At 34.9% G+C, this 19,775-nt stretch overlaps 1 protein-coding gene across 1 annotated transcript; it reads left to right on the plus strand.

Moving 5' to 3' along the window:
* The first annotated feature begins 693 nt into the window (after window positions 1-693).
* On the plus strand, window positions 694-7,734 carry LOC127073286 (glyoxysomal fatty acid beta-oxidation multifunctional protein MFP-a). The gene is made up of 18 exons (XM_051014432.1): window positions 694-978; window positions 1,984-2,055; window positions 2,557-2,622; window positions 2,701-2,754; window positions 2,848-2,915; window positions 2,996-3,077; window positions 3,631-3,686; window positions 3,975-4,277; window positions 4,362-4,448; window positions 5,075-5,249; window positions 5,361-5,482; window positions 5,605-5,768; window positions 5,851-6,105; window positions 6,185-6,306; window positions 6,432-6,553; window positions 6,626-6,774; window positions 6,851-6,989; window positions 7,433-7,734. The coding sequence occupies exons 1-18, from the start codon at window positions 879-881 to the stop codon at window positions 7,466-7,468; spliced, it is 2,172 nt and encodes a 723-aa protein (XP_050870389.1). The 5' UTR covers window positions 694-878; the 3' UTR covers window positions 7,469-7,734.
* Window positions 7,735-19,775: the final 12,041 nt, after the last annotated feature.

Below are 19,775 nucleotides of genomic sequence, written 5' to 3' on the forward strand. Positions count from 1 at the left end.
ATTTGATTACTTTACAATTGTCTTGGGAGACATGTATCACTAGAGAAAACATTTATATCCTTTAAACTTTGGAGGACTTATATAAAAGTTAAAAGTCATTTATTTCAAATATTCATTATTTTTAATTCTAAGATATCACACTTATATTTTTTACTAATTTAGACATCAGAATATTTGCACCGAAAGAATATACTGAAATTTGTCTTCAAATCTTGAATGAACAACTATCTTAAAATAAAAATATATCACCAAATCAAATATGAAATTTTAATTCATTTAAAAACAAAATATAACATAATAAGAAGTTTTGACTATTACATCATTGGTATATATCTAAATGGATTTCATAGTAATAATAGTTTAATATACAGTTTAAATATAAAATATTTTTTTGAATGACATCCAATAAAATTCACAATATTTCCATTTCTAACTACCTTACAAAAGTGGGATTGTGTGATAATATATTATATTTTTATTATATATTTATCAACACTATAATATTATACACTTTTATAATATTTTATCTCTCTAAATTATATCAACTATGCTCTATGCTTTTTTAAGAAAGCCAAAGGAAAAAAAAAGTTGATAGAGTGCATAACACTGCTAGGAAGCGCGTGTAGAGTTAGTTATAGAAAAGTATGGATAAATTGTAATAATGGTAGTAGTAGGATAAAGATAATGTATAGTATTAAAATTATTATTATTATAAAAATATGAAATGTATATTACTAGCGTTGTTCCTGAATTGTAGTGGTAACAAGTCACTGTGAAGGGTCCGTTTACGACACTTCTTCTCTTCCTTCAAATTTGAATCTCTAAAGCATTGTAACTGCATTCGATTGTGATTACTTCCTGTGATCAAATTCATCAAAATGGATAGCAGAAAAGGGCACACGGTTATGAACGTTGGAGCGGATGGAGTTGCCATAATCACCATTATCAATCCTCCTGTCAACTCTCTCTCCTTTGATGGTATCATCTAGTTTTAATTCCTTGTTTCTATTCTTTGATCTGTTTCTTAGCTGAACACCGATTAATCATTATGAAAACTTGAGATATGGTGTTTGTGATGCTTGTAGTTACAGTTGTTTGATTATTTCCTCATCATTTGTCAGCTTGATTTGAATTATGCAGTGATGTAAAACCTAAAGAAAGAATGGATATAATACATGACAGAAATAATGTAATTCAAAATAATATAGGCATAAATTTAGTATTGGATTAAAATAAAACATGATTTTTTAATCAAAGATAGAAATAATATTATAAGAGATAACATAGTCATTGTTACCTTGGTGTGGTATTATTCCCTTTTGATTTGATCTGAAATGTTTAACAGATTGAAGGGAATAGTGTTGTAACATAAGCTACAATAAAACTTGATGTATTTGTGCTTCCTTGCATAAAAAGTCAATTAAATTAACTTATGAATAGATTAATGATGCTAGTTAGAATCTCCAACTGTTCAGTCCACTGATGTTGTTTTTCTTGCTTATAGCAATAAAAGTAAGAACTATTGACAGTAGCACCTATAGTTGAGAAGATGGTAGAAAATAAACTTAAGTGGTTTGGATAGAAGCATGGTCCTGCATAGAACATTATGGCAGAGTTAATCCATGGAATAAGGTTTGGTTGTTGTCGTTGTTGTTGTCTGTTTCTTTTGTCTGTCTTTGTAATTCTCTTGTTTGATGAATGAGGTGGATGACAATTGGCAACAGAGTTAGTTATAGTTTACTCAATTTGTTCTGTCCTTAATGACTATTGAAGCTAGCTTTGTAGATTATATTGTGGCTTAGGCTTTTTCTATTACCAATTATTGAGCATGCGATACTGTGGAATTCAGAATATGACAGTATGCTGTGAAACCTTGATATTTCATTGTCCAGAAGTCTTAGATTCATTTTCTATTTTCTTCAAACATTGCTTTTATCATTTAAGATTATACTATGTTGCTCATTGTTTCCTCCCTCTCGCCAGTATTGAAAAGTTTAAAGGAGAGTTTTGATCAGGCTGTCCAGAGAGATGATGTCAAGGCAATTGTTGTCACAGGTATTGCAACATGCTTTTGAATTGAATACTAGCTTTCAAGTTGGATATTGTTCAAATAATTGGAAAGGGATGGCATTTAAATAGTCAGGTCTATTTGATGAGTAAAATACCTAGTTCCCTACTTTTTTGTGGTTAAGTTTTAGGCATATGCAGGTCTAACTGCCACCCCCCTATAGATAAGCACCGTTTGAGAATAACTTTCTATGAAAATATCAAGTCCTGGATCCAGTATAAAAGTTCATAGTAAGTTTCACTAATCATATTATGTAACAATATTTATACCTTTCTAATGTGCTGGAGTACTCTACCTCAACTAGAATTACTCCGGATATGGTTGTGATTCATGTTACTTTGATAATCACTATGGTTTCAAACTGTAAAGAACTAAGATGATCTATTAAGGAAAAAAACATAAAGTTAGGTTTGTGCTACCCAGAGATAACATTGCTAAACTGGTTTATAGCTGTAGCATTATGGCTGAATCTTGTGTTTCTTTATTAGGTGCAAAGGGTAAGTTTTCTGGAGGTTTTGATATTTCCGCATTTGGTGGTGTTCAAGAGGCAAAAGGTACTTCAAATTAATTTGGGTGGAGTGGTGTCTCTCAATTGTTATGTTTATACTAACCCTTTCCCTACGTTCATATAGAGCGTCCAAAACCCGGGTGGATATCGATAGAAATCATCACCGATACAATTGAAGGTAAGTTGATTTTCATAAATTTCTTTATTTACAATTTCTTTCTCTCGTTTTTTGCTGTGCTGAATCTTTGAATCAATTCATTTCATATTTCAGCGGCAAAGAAACCCTCAGTTGCTGCCATTGATGGCCTTGCCTTGGGCGGGGGATTAGAAGTTGCAATGGTAAGAGTTACTACCTGTTAAGAAAAAAGAACGTTTTTTCAGTACTTTATACAAAATATTAACAGTTCTTTCTCATATAGGCATGCAACGCGCGATTATCAACTGCAACTGCTCAACTGGGTTTACCTGAACTTCAGCTTGGGATAATTCCTGGATTTGGAGGTAGTTGATTGAACTCAACTAATTCCTTTCTATCTTCAAGTTGACTTATTTTGTGTGTGCCTTGAAATTGAGTGCATTGTGAAGATACTGAAGAAACAATTGAAATGAGATCTTATCACTTACTCATCAGTTGTGCTATTAGAACTGTTTGTACAAGGAGAAATATTTTCTGGAGCAGTGCATCATAAGTTATTAAGGATAAAGGATTTAAGCTAATTATGACAAACCATGGTCAAATTTTGATGTGCATATCATGGTTAGCTTAGATGAATGTATGACTTATTTTCCCTTTGTCTATCTATATACATATGATTTTTTTCTTTGGATTATTCCCTGTTTAAAATTTGTAGAAATGCTTTTAATGGGTTTATTAATTAAGTGAAGGTTTGTACCTGAGGTGACGGCTTGATACCTTGATTCTTATGTTCCATAGACATCAAATAATTTGAAAAACGCAATAAACCTTGAGCTGTAATTGTTCTATGTGTAATTGTTCTTATTCATTTTTTTTCTTTCTTTTGTAATGTTAACTTTGAGCTGTAAACTGTGTCAGGAACACAGCGACTTCCTCGTCTGGTTGGGCTGACAAAGGCACTTGAAATGATGTTGGTATGCCACCATTTTTGCTCTCTTTATGTATTCAATTCTGTGATTCTGTTGAATATGAAGAACTGAACTTAAAACCTGAGCTATCCGATTTCATGGGTTGGTGATAGATCAAACAACATATCGACTCTTATACGTTCAAATTTCATCAAACTAGACAGGTTTTTGGTTCAATTCTCCATTTGGAATGGAATTCCATTTTTCATAAAATATTTAAGAGTTGTGACATCAACATGACTATCCAATGATCTTCAAATTAATTTCTTTCGTTCTTTTATTCTCTAAATCAAGACTTCCAAGTCAGTGAAAGGGAAGGAAGCTTTTAACTTAGGGCTTGTAGATGGTTTGGTGTCACCTGATGAGTTAGTGAACACTGCACGCCAGTGGGCCCTCGATATCTTGAACAGGCAACGGCCATGGATTGCTAGTCTTTACAAGACTGCAAAATTAGAACCTCTTGGGGAAGCTAAAGAGATATTGAAATTTGCACGCGCTCAAGCTCAAAAACAGGCTCCTAATCTCAAGCATCCTCTAGTTTGCATTGATGTTATTGAAGCAGGAATTGTTTCTGGTCCCCGTGCAGGACTCTGGAAGGTTATATCTATCTCCAGTATACACTTTCCCCCCTACATATTACTATTGCAGAAATGTGTATGACATTGTGTTTGATCTTTGAAGGAAGCTGAAGCATTTGATGGACTGGTACAATCAGATACTTGCAAAAGCTTAGTTCACGTATTTTTTGCTCAAAGAGGAACAACTAAGGTTTGTTGAAGTTTTGTATTCTAGCTTAAAAACATAGTTTAAACTAATGCATATAAGTTTTGGAAAGAAATAATCTTCTACTTTTTTTCTTTCTCTTTTACATATTTGTTTTAAAGAAGATGATGATGTATTCCCACCACCCCCTTTGAGTGTGAAACTAATCTCTTCCTAAGTGTAAAGTGGTGAGTTTCAAAGCCCTTCCCTGTAAGGTCACCCATAGCCCATGTGGTGCTGAATTTGTCAATTAAACCGCAAGGAGTTTTTGCTCTTCTCTCTTTTTACATGTAGGGAGTGCATACATTGGACCGAATCTGACTTTTTAACTCCACTACATCCTTAACTTAGGGATATATGCCCAAGTGGCGGCTATATAGGAGAATTATGGCCAAGAACTGAATTTGGCCTTTCATTTTAGATTGTACGGTAATTGATATAAAGGGCTGAAATGTTGTTTCATGTTATAAAAGTGAGACCCTTTGAGTATTATATTTGGGAGAATAATTATAGTTCAACAAGATTGTTCATGCAATTTATTTTGAAGCTGTATTTGTAATGCTTAGGCTTGACGTGAATATGATGATATCTCCTTTAGATATGAATTTCCCAATACCTCTTGGCATGAACAGGTACCCGGGGTTACTGATTGTGGTCTGGTTCCAAGACAAGTGAAGAAGGTTGCTATCCTTGGCGGAGGACTAATGGGCTCTGGAATAGCAACAGCTTTAGTGCTTAGTAATTATTCTGTCATATTGAAAGAAGTAAACCAAAAATTCTTGGATGCTGGTATCAATAGGATTAAAGGTGAGAACGGATTCTCTCAGTTGGATTTCCCTAGTCACCAATCACACTTCACCTTTGAATAAAAAACTAAGTGATGCTATTCTAATGTAAGTGTTTTTCCTTTTTGTGCAGCAAACTTACAGAGCCGTGTTAAGAAAGGTAAATTGACTCAAGAAAGATTTGAAAAGTCCTTCTCTCTTGTCAAAGGTTCTCTTGACTACGAAAGTTTCAGAGACGTGGACATGGTGATAGAGGTACTAGAGTGAACTCCCGTATAAATTTTCTTGTGGAGTCTGACATTCATTTACGTCGTCATATTATATGTTATCCAAAGCTTCAGCAAAACATAAACTGTTGATGTTTCATGTTTGGGCAGGCTGTTATTGAGAATGTTTCCTTGAAGCAACAGATCTTTGCTGATCTTGAAAAGTATTGTCCACCTCATTGTATACTTGGTAGCAACACTTCCACAATTGATTTGAACCTGATCGGAGAAAAGACCAAGTCTCAAGATCGAATTATTGGAGCCCATTTCTTTAGGTGGAATCCGGTATCCTGTATTTGGTAACTATTTGTCCACATGTTGTATCTTTCTAACTGAATTTGACTTGTGCTTCTGCAGTCCTGCACATGTTATGCCACTTCTGGAAATTGTACGTACCAAGCAGACATCTCCTCAAGTAATAGTTGACTTGTTAGATATTTCAAAGAAGATAAAGAAAACTCCAGTGGTGGTTGGAAACTGTACAGGATTTGCTGTTAATAGAATGTTCTTCCCATATACACAAGCAGCTCTCTTGCTTGTTGAACGAGGCGCGGATGTTTATCAAATTGATAAAGCAGTGACCAAATTTGGAATGCCAATGGGGCCTTTAAGGTATTAATGCCCGGATAGGTTCTTGACATCCACAGCTACTTCTTGAAGGGTCTAGTTTGTAACATAATTGATAATGCAGATTGGCTGATCTTGTTGGTTTCGGTGTGGCGGTTGCAACTGGCTCCCAATTTGTTCAGAATTTTCCTGAGCGAACGTACAAATCAATGCTTATTCCCCTTTTGCAAGAGGATAAGAGAGCTGGTAATGAAGATAAACTCTGAATTAGTTTGAAGATATAACTAGAGTATAACCAATTAAGAATGAATTCCTTGGTGTTTTTATACTAAATCCACTGACTCACATTATACAACACTTGCTTCTAACAGGCGAAGCAACTCGCAAAGGCTTTTATTTGTATGATGATAGACGCAAGGCCAGTCCTGATCCTGAACTGAAGAAATTTATTGAGAAAGCTAGGAGCATTTCCGGTGTCTCCGTTGATCCCAAGGTATTTTCTTTCTTCCTTTTTTAATTCATGTCATTTTACCGGATCTGATGTTGTTGATCTGAACCTGGACAGCTTGTCAAGTTACAAGAGAAGGACATCATTGAGATGATCTTCTTTCCAGTGGTGAATGAGGCATGCCGTGTCCTTGATGAAGGTATTGCAGTCAAAGCAGCAGATCTTGATATTTCTGCTCTCATGGGCATGGGTTTTCCAGCTTACAGGTTTGTCTTGGTAACTATTTTGCATGTTTTCCTAAACTTCATAATTGCTCTTAATTTTTGGGATTGATTTCTTCAGGGGAGGTATCATATTCTGGGCCGACTCTCTTGGATCTAAATACATATATTCCAGATTGGAGAAATGGTCAGAGTTGTATGGACCATTCTTCAAGCCCTGTGCCTACATGGCTGCAAGAGCTGCCAAAGGGATTCCTCTGGTTAGTAACCTATGCTTGTTTATTTCCATGTACATGTCGTGCTATTCTTCAATTGATTAGCCAAATATATTTCAATTGTTCGTTGACGAGGTGGGAGTGTGTGACTACTTACGCATTGTAATTTTCAACTGTGATGGTGCTGCAGTATTAGGCTAGTTTTTTTCTCAAGAAAACTTAGATACTTCTTCACTGAAGTAATTTTTCGATCACAAGACACATCACTAACAAATCACACCAGAACCAATGAATTTGTCTGATATAACATACACCTATGTTTGATACCATTATTCTTCCTTTAATTCAATAGTATTGTCACCTTTTCTTTTAGTACAATTCCAAAATTCATTGTGGCCTCTTGAGAAGAGTTACTCTTTCACGATGGATAGTTATATACTAGTAAATGTTGTATTAGCCTCTAATGGAATTTATGCTGTTTATTACAGGGTGCCCCGGTGGAGCAAGCTAAGTCACGGATGTAGTATACTGATAGGCCGTTACATGATAATTATCAAATTTTATCTTCCCCTTTCTTTCTCCTAAATCATAATGTAATTGACTACAGCAGAAATGTTTGGTCAAAATAGAAGTACCTTAGGATCAGGTATATGAATTTTTCCACTTCCTGTTATTTGCTGTGTTTGTTATTACTAGCCCAATAATGGAGGTATTGAGTTGTTGGCTTAAATGGATGGTTATTGCGGTATGTGGTGATGAAATGAATGAAGCATAATTTAAGTTCTTTTTATGTTCCTCTTGCTTATGTTTACTGGTGCAATATTGCTTCTGCCACTCATAATGGCAATGTTGATAATCCTAAATAATGCAACAATTAGCAAGATGAGTTAAAGTAAATGAGTAAATAGTTATGCAGGTTTTATCTATATGAGCAATAACCCTTGTAATTTCTCCTCAAAACATGTGAATAGTCAGTAACTCAGGCTGACATACTGATTTTTGATACAGGGGAAATTCATTTTTTTGCCTAATCCATTAAACCTTTATACAAATAGTAATGCTAGCCGTGCCTTACAAGGTACTCCTATAATCTGTTGAAGAATATGGACCATCATAGCCTGACCAGCTACAATCTGCTGAAATTGTTGTCAGGATTGGGCTGGCTACATTGATTTGAGCCCCATATCTTTGATAACTTTGCCTCTATCTCTTTCTAAGCAATCATTCTTTCTCACTTAAATCAATTATTTCACAATAGACAAACCCTTTCACCATTTTCTTCATGTTTTTTTTTGGCTCATGAAAAGTTATGATTCTTTTGGAAGACAAAAGAAAGTGAAAACAAAGAAGATACTCCCTCTTGTCTCAAATATTGTAAGTCACTTTGTTAAAAAAAATTATGCTAAATTATAAACCATTTTACAATTTTAATGTAACATTAATGATATGTTTTTCAATATCCTCTATTATTTACTCCCTCTATCTCATAAAAAATGTCTTATTTAAATAATTCACGATTCTTAAAGAAATGATTGGATGTGTTGGTTTTGATGATAAAACTTACTCCCTCCGTTCCTTTTTAAGTGTCATTTTTTGACTTTTTACACATATCAAGGAAACTAATCATTATTGTTACTTTTCAAACAATAATTCTTCTTTTACCTATAATACCCTTAATTATTTATTACATTCACTTTACTTTTTCTCTCTCTGCAATCATTATCTAGGGGTAATTTTGACAAAATTGCAATTAATACTACCTTGAACTTTGCAAGTGACAATTAAAAAGAAACAAATATTTTACAAGAAAGTGACACTTATAAAGGAACGGAGGGAGTATCATTTACTAAAATACTCCTATTAAATGTAGTTAAAAGAGTGAGTGAATAAAATGAAAGTAATAAATAGGGGTATGATAGTGGAAAAATAATAGTAATAAATAATTCATTGATACGGTAAAAGGACAATTATTTTAAGATAGAGAAAAAGTGCAAATGAGACACTTTTTATGAGACGGATGGAGTATTATTATTTTTTCATCCAATTTTTAAATTTTTTGTTTCATCTATTGTAAATGAATGAAGTGCATAAATTATTCTTACCATATGTTTCTTAATCCACGTGAAAAATTTATTATAGTTTAGGATAGAAGGGGAGTAAAAGAAAAGAATGTTGAAGGAAAGAGAGAATGAAAGTGGTTTGAAAATGAAAAAATATTTAAATGAAATTAGAAATTTAATCGATTCGGTTTGGACTGATTTTTGATTAAAAAAAAGTCTGAATTAAGATATTTTTATCGATTTCATTTGGTTTAGATTTTAATATTTTTCAAATATGGAATTGAACCAAACTAACCGGTTCAGTTTGGTTTGGTTCGGTTGATCGGTTTATAATATATATTTTTTCAAATATTATATCCATCTGTGGATTCTCTATTATCGTATTTTTCTAACAAATTACAAATTGCTTTTAAAATAAGTTCACTATCAAATATAAAAGTTGACACTTAGCACCGGAAGATTGAGATGGAATTTGAAAGTTTAACAAACAAAACACAACAAAACACATATCAATTGACATGTTTCACACCTCAAACATGAATAAAAACTATTTTGTAATAAGACTATAAGTTATTTTGTTGAAGAAGAAGAAAAAAAAAAGAAAAAAAACAAATAAAATTTGAACAGAAAGAAGGCGATCATAACATATTAGAATGGTGATTGAGAGAGAAATACTTGTGGCAGACAACGAGAGCATCAGTTAAAGTGAAAATAAGTATTTATGACTTATGATTTCTACTTTATATGTTTTGGAGTTTTGTTATAGATATGTGTTTTGTTGAAAGGAAAGAAGTGTAAATAAAGTTGGAGAATCATTTGACCGATACAAAATTTGTGTTTAATGATGGGTGAAATAAAAGATATAGAGTGTAATTATATTTACTGGTCCGATTCATCGGTTTGACGATTTTTAAAAACTAAAATTGAGAACTGAACCAAATCACATCGATTTTTATTGATTTGATTTGATTTTAAAACTGAACTAAAAAAAGTCAATTTTTATTGGTTTGATTTGAATTATCAGTTTAATTGTTTTATTGGTTTAATTTGATTTTAAAATTGTTTAATTGTATTGGTTTGATTCTACACTACACAGAAAATTGAAAGAAGAAAAATGAGACAATTTGAAAATGAGAGAAGAGGAAATTTTGGAGGAAGAAGAAGATTGTGTTGTTATGCAAACTACACTCAAAGTGTTTGGTTATAATGTGTGTTAATCACAACTGTGATTTCAGAAACTACACAATGCTTATACAAAACTTGTTACTGAGCTTCTTACAAATAAAATATAGTCCCTCTCTATTTAAACATGAGATTACCTGCACTCAAAGTAATCATAAAAATAACTAACTCAACTAAAACTAAGCTAAGTCAGTCTGTTTCGACTATGTCAAGGTTAACTTGTTTGACAACTACATGATTCGACAAGCTATATTTGACTTTCTGTCAAATACAGTTAATACAGACTCTTCGACTCCCGTCGAATACAGACATGTTATTTCGACTTCGACACAAATGATTACATATTTAACACACCACCTAATTCGTTGTGTCTAAGCTATCTACATTGATCATTTTTCTTAATCTCTTGAACAATTCAACATGCACAACCTTCGTCATTATATCATTAATCTGATTCTCAGTTTTGCAATTCTCCAAGCTCAACTTTCATTCGCTACATGCTCTCTCAGGTAATGGAATCCCATTTCAATGTGTTTGCTTCTTCCGTGTGCTATCAGATTCTTTGGCAGGTTGATAGCCGATATGTTATCGATCTTTATGGTCATTGATACATGATTCTTCCATGTAATTTCTCCGACTAGATTCACCATCTATGCTGATTGGCATGCAAATATCAAAGCTGCTATGTATTCAGCCTCACATGATGATAAAACTTCCACTAGTTCCTTTCTCGAACTCCATACGGATGGCGCACCATCTAACATGAACACACATCCTGCTGTCGATTTTCTATTTTCAGCATCACCATACCAACTAGACTCATTGTAGCCAAGAAGCTTGCATTCCTTTCCTTCATCGACTGAAGGAAACAAAATACCATAGTCGAGTGTTTCTTTGAGATACCTCAGTATCCTCTTGGTGACTGCAAGATGGAATACCTTCGGCTTTTGCATGAATTTGTTAACCATGCGTACACAATAGGCTAAATATGACATTGTGTGACAAAGGTATCTAAGTGATCCAATGAGTCGTATGTATTGTGTTGGGTCGACATCATCTTCATTTGATTCTTTTATCATTTTCAATCTGTGCTCAAATGGAATTGAAGTTAGGTTGCAATCTTGCATCTCAAATCTCTTAAGAACTTCACCTGCATATCTTTTTTGGTGCATCGTCAAGCCTCTACTACTCTTGTAGAATTAGATACCAAGGAAGTATGAGGGATTTCCCAAGTCTGGCATTTCAAACTCCTTACTTAAGTCATGTTTGAAATCTTCGATCTCTTTCTTGCAACTACCTATTATCAACAGGTCGTCGACATAGAGACATAGTACAAGTAGCTCACTCATGTTTCTCCTGACATACACATAATGCTTGGTCATACACTTATCAAACTCTTTATCTTTTAGAAAGTCGTCTAGTTTCTTGTTCCAAGCTTCTAGAGCTTGTTTCAGTCCATACATGACTTTATGCAACCTATATACTTTTCTTTCTTGGTCCTGTTTCACAAACCTAACTGGTTGTGTTACTTATACCTCTTCATCTAGAGTGTCATTCAGGAATGCTCATTTCATGTTCATCTGACACATCAACCATTTATGCATATTATCTAGATCAACAACCAATCTAATTGTTTCAATTCTAGCTACTGGTGCAAAGACTTCATCATAGTCGATTCCTTCTTTCTGAAGAAATCCCTTGGCTACAAGTCTTGCCTTGTGTCGAGTTACTTCAACTTTTGGATTCAGCTTGACCTTGTATACCCACTACACATTAATTTCCTTCTTCTTTTTTGGAAATTTGACTAGTGTCCAGGTATCATTGTCTTCTATGGATTTTACTCATCTACCATAGATTTCATCCACCTTGAGTATTTTAATGCTTCAGTTGCATCGATTGGCTCAATATCATCATACAAGGCATAATGAAAAAATTCACCTTCATTATCGACCACATCATCTGATGTGATTACACATTCCTGCAGTCTTGCAAGCATGTTTCTTGTTTTCTGAGGTCCATTTGTGCTAGCTTGACCTTGGACAGATTCTTGTCGTTCTTCTCTAAGAGATTCACTAGCTGGTTCATCATACATGATTCTCATTGAATCCTTCTTGATGTCCATAGTCTAATCACACTCCTTAAGCTCATCTACGATCACATCCCCGATGATCACGACTTGCTTGTTCACTGGGTTAAACAGCTTGTATCCACCAGTCAAATGATATCCCGCTAGGACCATATGACTCGACTTATCATCCAGCTTTCTCCTCATCTGATTTCACACATGCTTATGTGCTATGGGTCAAAACACTTTCAAGTGGCTTAAAATAGGTTTGGCACTAGTCCAACATTCTTCTGGTGTGACACCTTCAAGCCTCTTTGTTAGACATTTATTTAGTATGTATGTTGCAGTCGACACAACCTCATGAAGGAAAATTGTGATCCAAAATGCAAAAAAAATTAAATTTTTTCCTTTAGTGATCCTTATGAATGGGTATGATCAGTGATAGAAATTGTTACCTCTTGTGGCAATTGAAACCTTTGATACAGATCTAAGGAATGATCACGAGCGTTGAACGGTGACAACGCCTCTACTCAGCCCACACGAACAGACTCCTTCAGTCTTAGTGCTAGCTGTTGCAAATTAAGGCTTTTAGTGTGTGTGTGTGTGTGTGTGTGTGTGTGTGTGTGAGAGAGAGAGAGAGAGAGAGAGAGAGAGAGAGAGAGAGAGAGAGAGAGAGAGAGAGAGAGAGAGAGAGAGAGAGAAACCAAACTTCATCAAGTTAAATTCTTCTACACAAGAGTTCTATTTATAAAACCACTTGTGTGGGCTGCAAGCTAAAAAGCCCACTTAAGGGTATGTGGCCTATATCTTATGGTATACCAAAAATCACGTAAACATGTGGTACCTTACCATATTTCGTATTCTACTTAAGGGCAACGTACCTTACGATGTTCTAAATTCACTTAAGTGCATCTTACCTTACAATGTTCCTTATTTACTATGTCTCTCATCAATCCGTCCTTTTGTGTGTGACCCTGTAGGTTTTCGCGATATTGGTAATTATATTAAACCACATATTTAACATAATAAACAATGAGAGGTATCTAGCAACACATCACTGCTACCCAAGACACGAAAATGTCAAGTGATCTGACAAATCCCTTTTTGTGATAATACTTATGTGTATAATTACCCTTTTTGCCCTTATGTCTATATTGAACACAAGGCATAGACCATGTCATCCTTGTCCAGTTCAATATTGGGCCCTTAGACATTTATCTTGTTATGCAGGATGGGCAAATTCCATCTAGGTCACTCATGTCCCTCAGCATGCTTCGTGGAGTATACAACAAATGTTTTTATGGTCATCCAGTTATGGACAATGTTTGATCAACAATAAAGCACTCGACTCTGCATCTAGGATCCATAGTGGTTTCAAGTCGAAGGGTGGTATACACCACTATCACCATGAGAATAACTTATGACACTTTGCATAACATTCTATGTAGTATTCTCATAGCGAGTTAATCCAGTATAAATATTACTCATAATATTCATACCTATGTTTAAGACTTGATAACTCCTTATCCATGATCCGTGAGATGTGATCATCAGTCTATATACATAATATTCTTAATGCTTTAATATTATCCCACTTCATAACAAAGCTCGACTACGGACACTTTAAGAATAATGTCCTTATGTTTAATGGGATCTCATGATTAAGTCACACTTGATACATTAAACGAACTAGCTATTATAGGGACTTTATTAAACATACATAATAAAGAAAAAACCTTTTATTATTAATAAATAATTCAATACAAGTACCAAAATTATTATCCTCTAGGGCTTACACCAACAATCTCCCACTAGCATTAGAGCCAATCAGACATACCCCTAATACCCATAGATCTAGTATGGTCATCATGCTTCTGCTGCGCAAGAGGCTTTGTCAGTGGGTCAGAAATATTGTCAAGTGTAGGTACTCTGCATATTTTCACATCTCCTCCATCTATTATCTCTCAAATGAGGTGATAACGCCTAAGTATGTGTTTGAATCGTTGGTGAGATCTAGGCTCCTTAGCTTGTGCGATAGCACCATTGTTATCACAATAGAGATCAATGGGATCCATAACGCTATGAACTATGCCAAGTTCACTAATGAACTTTTTAATCCAAACAACTCCCTTTACTGCACTTGAGGCAGCAATATACTCGGCATCGGGTGTAGAATCAACAATTATATCTTGCTTTGAACTTTTCCAGCTCACATCGCCACTGTTTAAGCATAACACATATCCAGATTGCGATCTAAAGTCATCCTTATTTGTCTGGAAGCTAGCATCAGTGTATCTAATTATAGCAAGCTCTTCCTGACCTTCATATATCAAGAATGAGTCCTTAGTCCTTCTCAAATACTTAAGGATATTCTTGACAGTTGCCCAATGAGCATCACCGGGATCAGATTACTACCTACTCATTGCAGTTAAAGCATACGAGACATCTGGTGAGTACATAACATGGCATACATGATAGATCCTATTTCAGATGCATATGGAATCTTATTCATGTGATCCATTTCTTCCTTAATTGAAGGGGATTGTGTTTTTGATAGACACATGCCATGTTACATAGGTATGAATCCTTTCTTGGAATCAGGCATGTTAAAGCGTCTCAGCACTTTGTCTATTTATGTACTCTGACTGAGGCCAAGAAGTTTTTATGATATATCTCTATGTATCCTAATTCCTAATATATAGGTTGTTTCACCTAGGTCCTTCATAGAAAATCATTTCCCCAACCAAGTCTTTACTTGTTGCAGGATAGGGACATCGTTTCCAATGAGTAATATGTCATCTACATATAATACCAAGAAGATGATCATGCTCCCACTAACCTTCTTGTAGACACAAGGCTCATCTTCATTCTTGATGAATTTATATTGTTTTACTGTTTCATCAAAACAAAGATTCCATCTTCTAGAAGCTTGCTTCAATCCATAGATTGATCTCTGTAACTTGCATATCTTTTGGGCTTCTTCTGGTATGTTAAATCCTTCAGGATGTGTCATGTACACATCCTCAAGAAGATCCGCATTAAGGAAAGCAGTTTTGACATCGATCTGCCATATTTCATAATCATGATATGCAGCGATAGCAAGTAAAGTTCGAACAGATTTAAGCATTGCAACTGGTGAAAAAGTTTCATCATAGTCAACCCCATGAATTTGTTTATATCATTTTGCAACTAGTCTTGCCTTATAGGTATGTACCTTATCATCCATGTCAGTCTTCTTTTTGAAGACCCATTTACATCCTATAGGGTTAACTCCTACATGAGGCTCTACCAAGGTCCAAACCTGGTTTGTGTACATGGAACCCATTTCAGATTTCATGGCTTCTAGCCATTTCTCAAACTCAGGACCAATTATGACCTCTTGGTAGGTCACAGGCTCATCTTGATCCATAAGTAATACATCACCTTTATTAGTTATGAGATATCCATATCTCTCAGGTAGGTGACGTATCCTGCTTGACCTACGTTAGTCTTGTTCTACTTGAGTAGGTTGCTCTTCCATAACTACTTGTGTTTCATGCTGTAATTCCTTCATAGGTGCATAAATGCTTTGTGATTCTTGAATTTCTCCAAGCTCTACATTCCTCCCACTGATTCCTTTGGAAATAAATCTGTTTCTAGTAAAACTCCAGTTCGAGTGACAAACAATTTGCCCTCAAAAGGATTGTAGAAGTAATACCCAATTGTTTCTTTAGTATACCCCACAAATAAGCATTTGTCATATTTGGGCTCAAGCCTAGTTGAAATTTATCGTTTCACATAAACTTCGCAACCCTAAATCTTCATGTAAGACATATGTGGTTTCTTACCACTCCATATCTCATATGGTATCTTCTCAACCTTTTTTGGATGGAACATGGTTAAGTGTGTAAGTTGCTGTCAATAATGCATGTCCCCAAAAGGAGTTTGGAAGGTCGGCGTAACTCATCATGGATTAGACCATGTGTAACAAGGTTCGATTTCTTCTCTCAGATACAACGTTTCATTGGGGTGTTCCAGGAGGAGTAAGTTGGGATAGAATCTCACACTCTTTCAGATGGTCATCAAACTCTAGGCTTAAATTTTCACCACCTCGATCTGATCTAAGAGTTTTAATATTCTTACCTAGTTGGTTTTGTACTTCATTCTGGAATTCCTTGAACTTTTCAAAGGACTCTAATTTGTGTTTCATTAAATACACATAACCATTGTAAGACCCCAATTTTGGGCCCTAAGATCCCTCATGGCCCATATCATATCATATCATGGCCTCAAGGATCATTGCATGCCCTAGTTTCCCTCCTAGTGGGTAGTTTGCCTTGTGGTTTGTTTCTTGATCACCAAGCATACTTTGCATTTGTATATCTTTGCTTTTCATATGTTTACTAACCAAAAAGTACAAAAATATTGTCAATTTAACCTTGTTGATTGCAGATGAAGCAATTAGGTCAAAGACAGTCAACAGTCAGTCAAAGCAATGGATGGTGGCCATTCTTGCAGAATTTGGGCACCATGATCAATAATCAAGAGTTCATATGGCTTGTGATATCATTTGAAGTCAAGTTCTCAAGGAATTAGGGTTTGGAATTCATCAGAAGAGCTTCAGTCATCCAAAACCCTAGAAAAGTCAAACTTGGTCAACTGTTGGTTTAATCAGAGATTTGATGGATAGAATTGATCTGAAGGAGTTCATTCATGCTTGTATAAGTCTCATCTATCATGTCAAACCTCATCATGGAAGAATTTGAAGTAAAATCAGAAATTTCCCAAAATAGAAAGTGGACCTGTAATTTCAACTGCCAAAAATGGAAACTTCTTGATCTTAAACTTACATCATGATACAAGCTTCAAATGAATTTTTGCCCAACATGAAAGTTGAAGATCTTGTCTTCCCATTTTCAAAAAGTCCAAGAACTCTCAAATCCCATGTGTGGTTGTCAAGATATGATCGATTTAATTTCAGAAATTTGTGAACTTCAAAGGGCCATATCTCTCAAACCATAAGGCCAAATTTGGTGGGGTTTTTTCCTACACACCACATTTTTCATCCTCTTTCCAAAAATATAAATTTCATTCATCAAAACCCTACCAATCAAAATGGCATTTTTGGACCTTTTTCATTTAAAATCAAAGTTTGACCAATGTTTGACTTTTTGATTTAAACACTTTTTCTCATTTTTGCCAATTGGGAAATGTTTTAAATCATTTTTGAAACTTGCCTCAAGCCTTAAACCATCATCATACCACTATTTTACCATCATTATGGACCAAATTGCAAAAACTTGAAAATTGGCAAATAAAGCAATTACTTCATTTTGGACAAAACAAAGTGCAGCACTTTATGAGCAACAACAAACAGCAATTGGCAAGGGTCAGTAGCAGCCTGTTGTGAGGCCCACTTCGACCAAACTCACACCTCCATTTCACACTTATGCAAAATTGTTAAATCGTGCAAAATGCTTCATTAAGACAAAATTGGTTTAGCATTTCATTAGTGGAGCTTAAACAGAAGTATAAAAGCAATATTTCTGCTCATTCCAACCCTAGTTTTAGACAGCAGCCACAGACCAAAATATTCATTTCCTCTCATTCTTGCAGTTTTGCTCAAAGGGAATTTCTGCAGAAAAATCTCGAAACCCTCGAACAACCCTTGCATCCTTCATCATCCAACCATGATTTAGAACCTGTTGCAAGCATTATTCATCATCTGTACAAGCTCTCCCTCGTTCTGTTTCCTTCAAAGCTCAACCATGGCAACTCAAGCTTTGGACCTGTTCAGGCGTAGCTGAGCAAAGAGCATTGACCCTTTATCATTTCCAAGCATTTGAAGCATCTGTTTGCATTTGAATCACTCCATACAACCCTGTTTCACATTTTCTTCAAAAACAAGTGAGTAATTCGACCTCAATCATTTGCCATGTCATGATGTATTTATGAAAAATCTCTTTGAGCTGGTTCTAACAAACTATAGCATGCTTAATTTGGTTGTGTTTTGGCAAAGAAATCTTGATTTTCATTTTTGTGTGCAAATACATTTTCTATCGATTTGTGTTGTTCATGATGATTTAACGAAAATGCACACCATATTTTTGTTGCTGGAGGTTTAAGGATGATGTTAGTATGTTTGGTTGTGTTTACTGGGCACTTGAAATTTTCGAGATGCATGATGATGAGTTTTTGCTGCTGCTGTTAAACACCACTCATGTCCAGAAATTCCCATGGTTATACTTGTCTTGTTGCATGCTGTTTGTCTGTTTGCTGTGTGAACATCACCATGAATGCCTTGCTGTTTGTCTGTTGGAATTTGAATGATTGTTTTGAAGCTGGATAATGAACATGCCCTGCTGTTTGAAAACCGACACCCTGCCCAGATTTTTTCCCATGATTAAGTGTGCTTTGTTGTTGGTTGATGTTAGATGATGATAGTTATTGCATGGCCATGTTGATTATTGATGTTGGTTATGTTTGTTTGTGCATGATGATGATGAATGTTGAGAAACCATGGCTGTAAACCCTAGGGTTTATGTGAAAACCCAGAAAATTTGAATGTTATTGGTCGGGTTACTGTTTGATTGGCTGAGAGCCAATCAAAACATTTCATTTCGCAGGGCCAAAACGCAGCACTTCAATAAATGACTGCGCTATTTACAAGTATGCCATCGGTTGACCATGTTTGACCCCATTTGCCATGCTATCTTGTTCATACTTCATCCATTATTCACTCAACTTAAACAATTCATTTTTAATTCAAATTTCATCCAAAAATCATGAAACTTTTTGCATCATGTTCATGAATGTGTCCTCTATTTTATTGTGAATTTTAATTAATTTTCCATTGGCTGGATTTTAATTGATAATTATTTTCTTGACATGTATGCCAAAATGATACATTGTGCCATTCTCTTTGTGAAATTCTCATGTTGTATCCAATGAGCTTGAAATTTTTGTGATGAAACTAGACACATTGACCTTCATTTCCATATAAAGTTTGTGCATTTATCATTTGTGGATTGAGAGTTATGATTTTCTGAAGTTATGTGTTACATTTGGTGCTACATGAATGATATGCATTTTCCCAATTTTTGTTCACATGTTTCCTTACATCCAAATGACTCCAAATTTTGCATGAATGATCTATCACATGTCTAGTTTGTATGTGAATTTTCTTGGAATTAATCTTGCTGTTTTCCATTTGATTGAGAATTTTCTTCCATGCTTAGTCATTTGTTGACTTTATGAGATATATGTTGCCAAATCTTTTGTGAAATTCTAAAATCTTATTGTATAACCATGAAATTTCACATGTGATAACTAGACATCTCAAGCTTTCCATTGGTGTTAATCTCATTCATTTCTCTTCTGTTTTCAAATTGATATGATATTTTGAAGTTGACCCATGCTTGTTGACTTTCACCATGCTTACTTGAATTTGGTTTGACTTCATGATTTTACTTGACTGCCTTCCTCTCATCCAAATGCCATGAAATTTTACATGTATACCATGCTAGATGTTAGGATTGAGTGTGA

The sequence above is a fragment of the Lathyrus oleraceus genome, chromosome 4 (genome assembly GCF_024323335.1).
Source record: "Lathyrus oleraceus cultivar Zhongwan6 chromosome 4, CAAS_Psat_ZW6_1.0, whole genome shotgun sequence".
NCBI lineage: Eukaryota > Viridiplantae > Streptophyta > Magnoliopsida > Fabales > Fabaceae > Lathyrus > Lathyrus oleraceus.

Excerpts from the sequence above, each read along its gene's own strand:
- LOC127073286 (XM_051014432.1), top strand. The coding sequence starts at position 879 with ATGGATAGCAGAAAAGGGCACACGGTTATGAACGTTGGAGCGGATGGA. Across the intron at positions 3,078-3,630 it reads GATAATTCCTGGATTTGGAG|GAACACAGCGACTTCCTCGT; the intron begins GTAGTTGATTGA and ends AAACTGTGTCAG. Across the intron at positions 4,278-4,361 it reads CCCGTGCAGGACTCTGGAAG|GAAGCTGAAGCATTTGATGG; the intron begins GTTATATCTATC and ends TGATCTTTGAAG.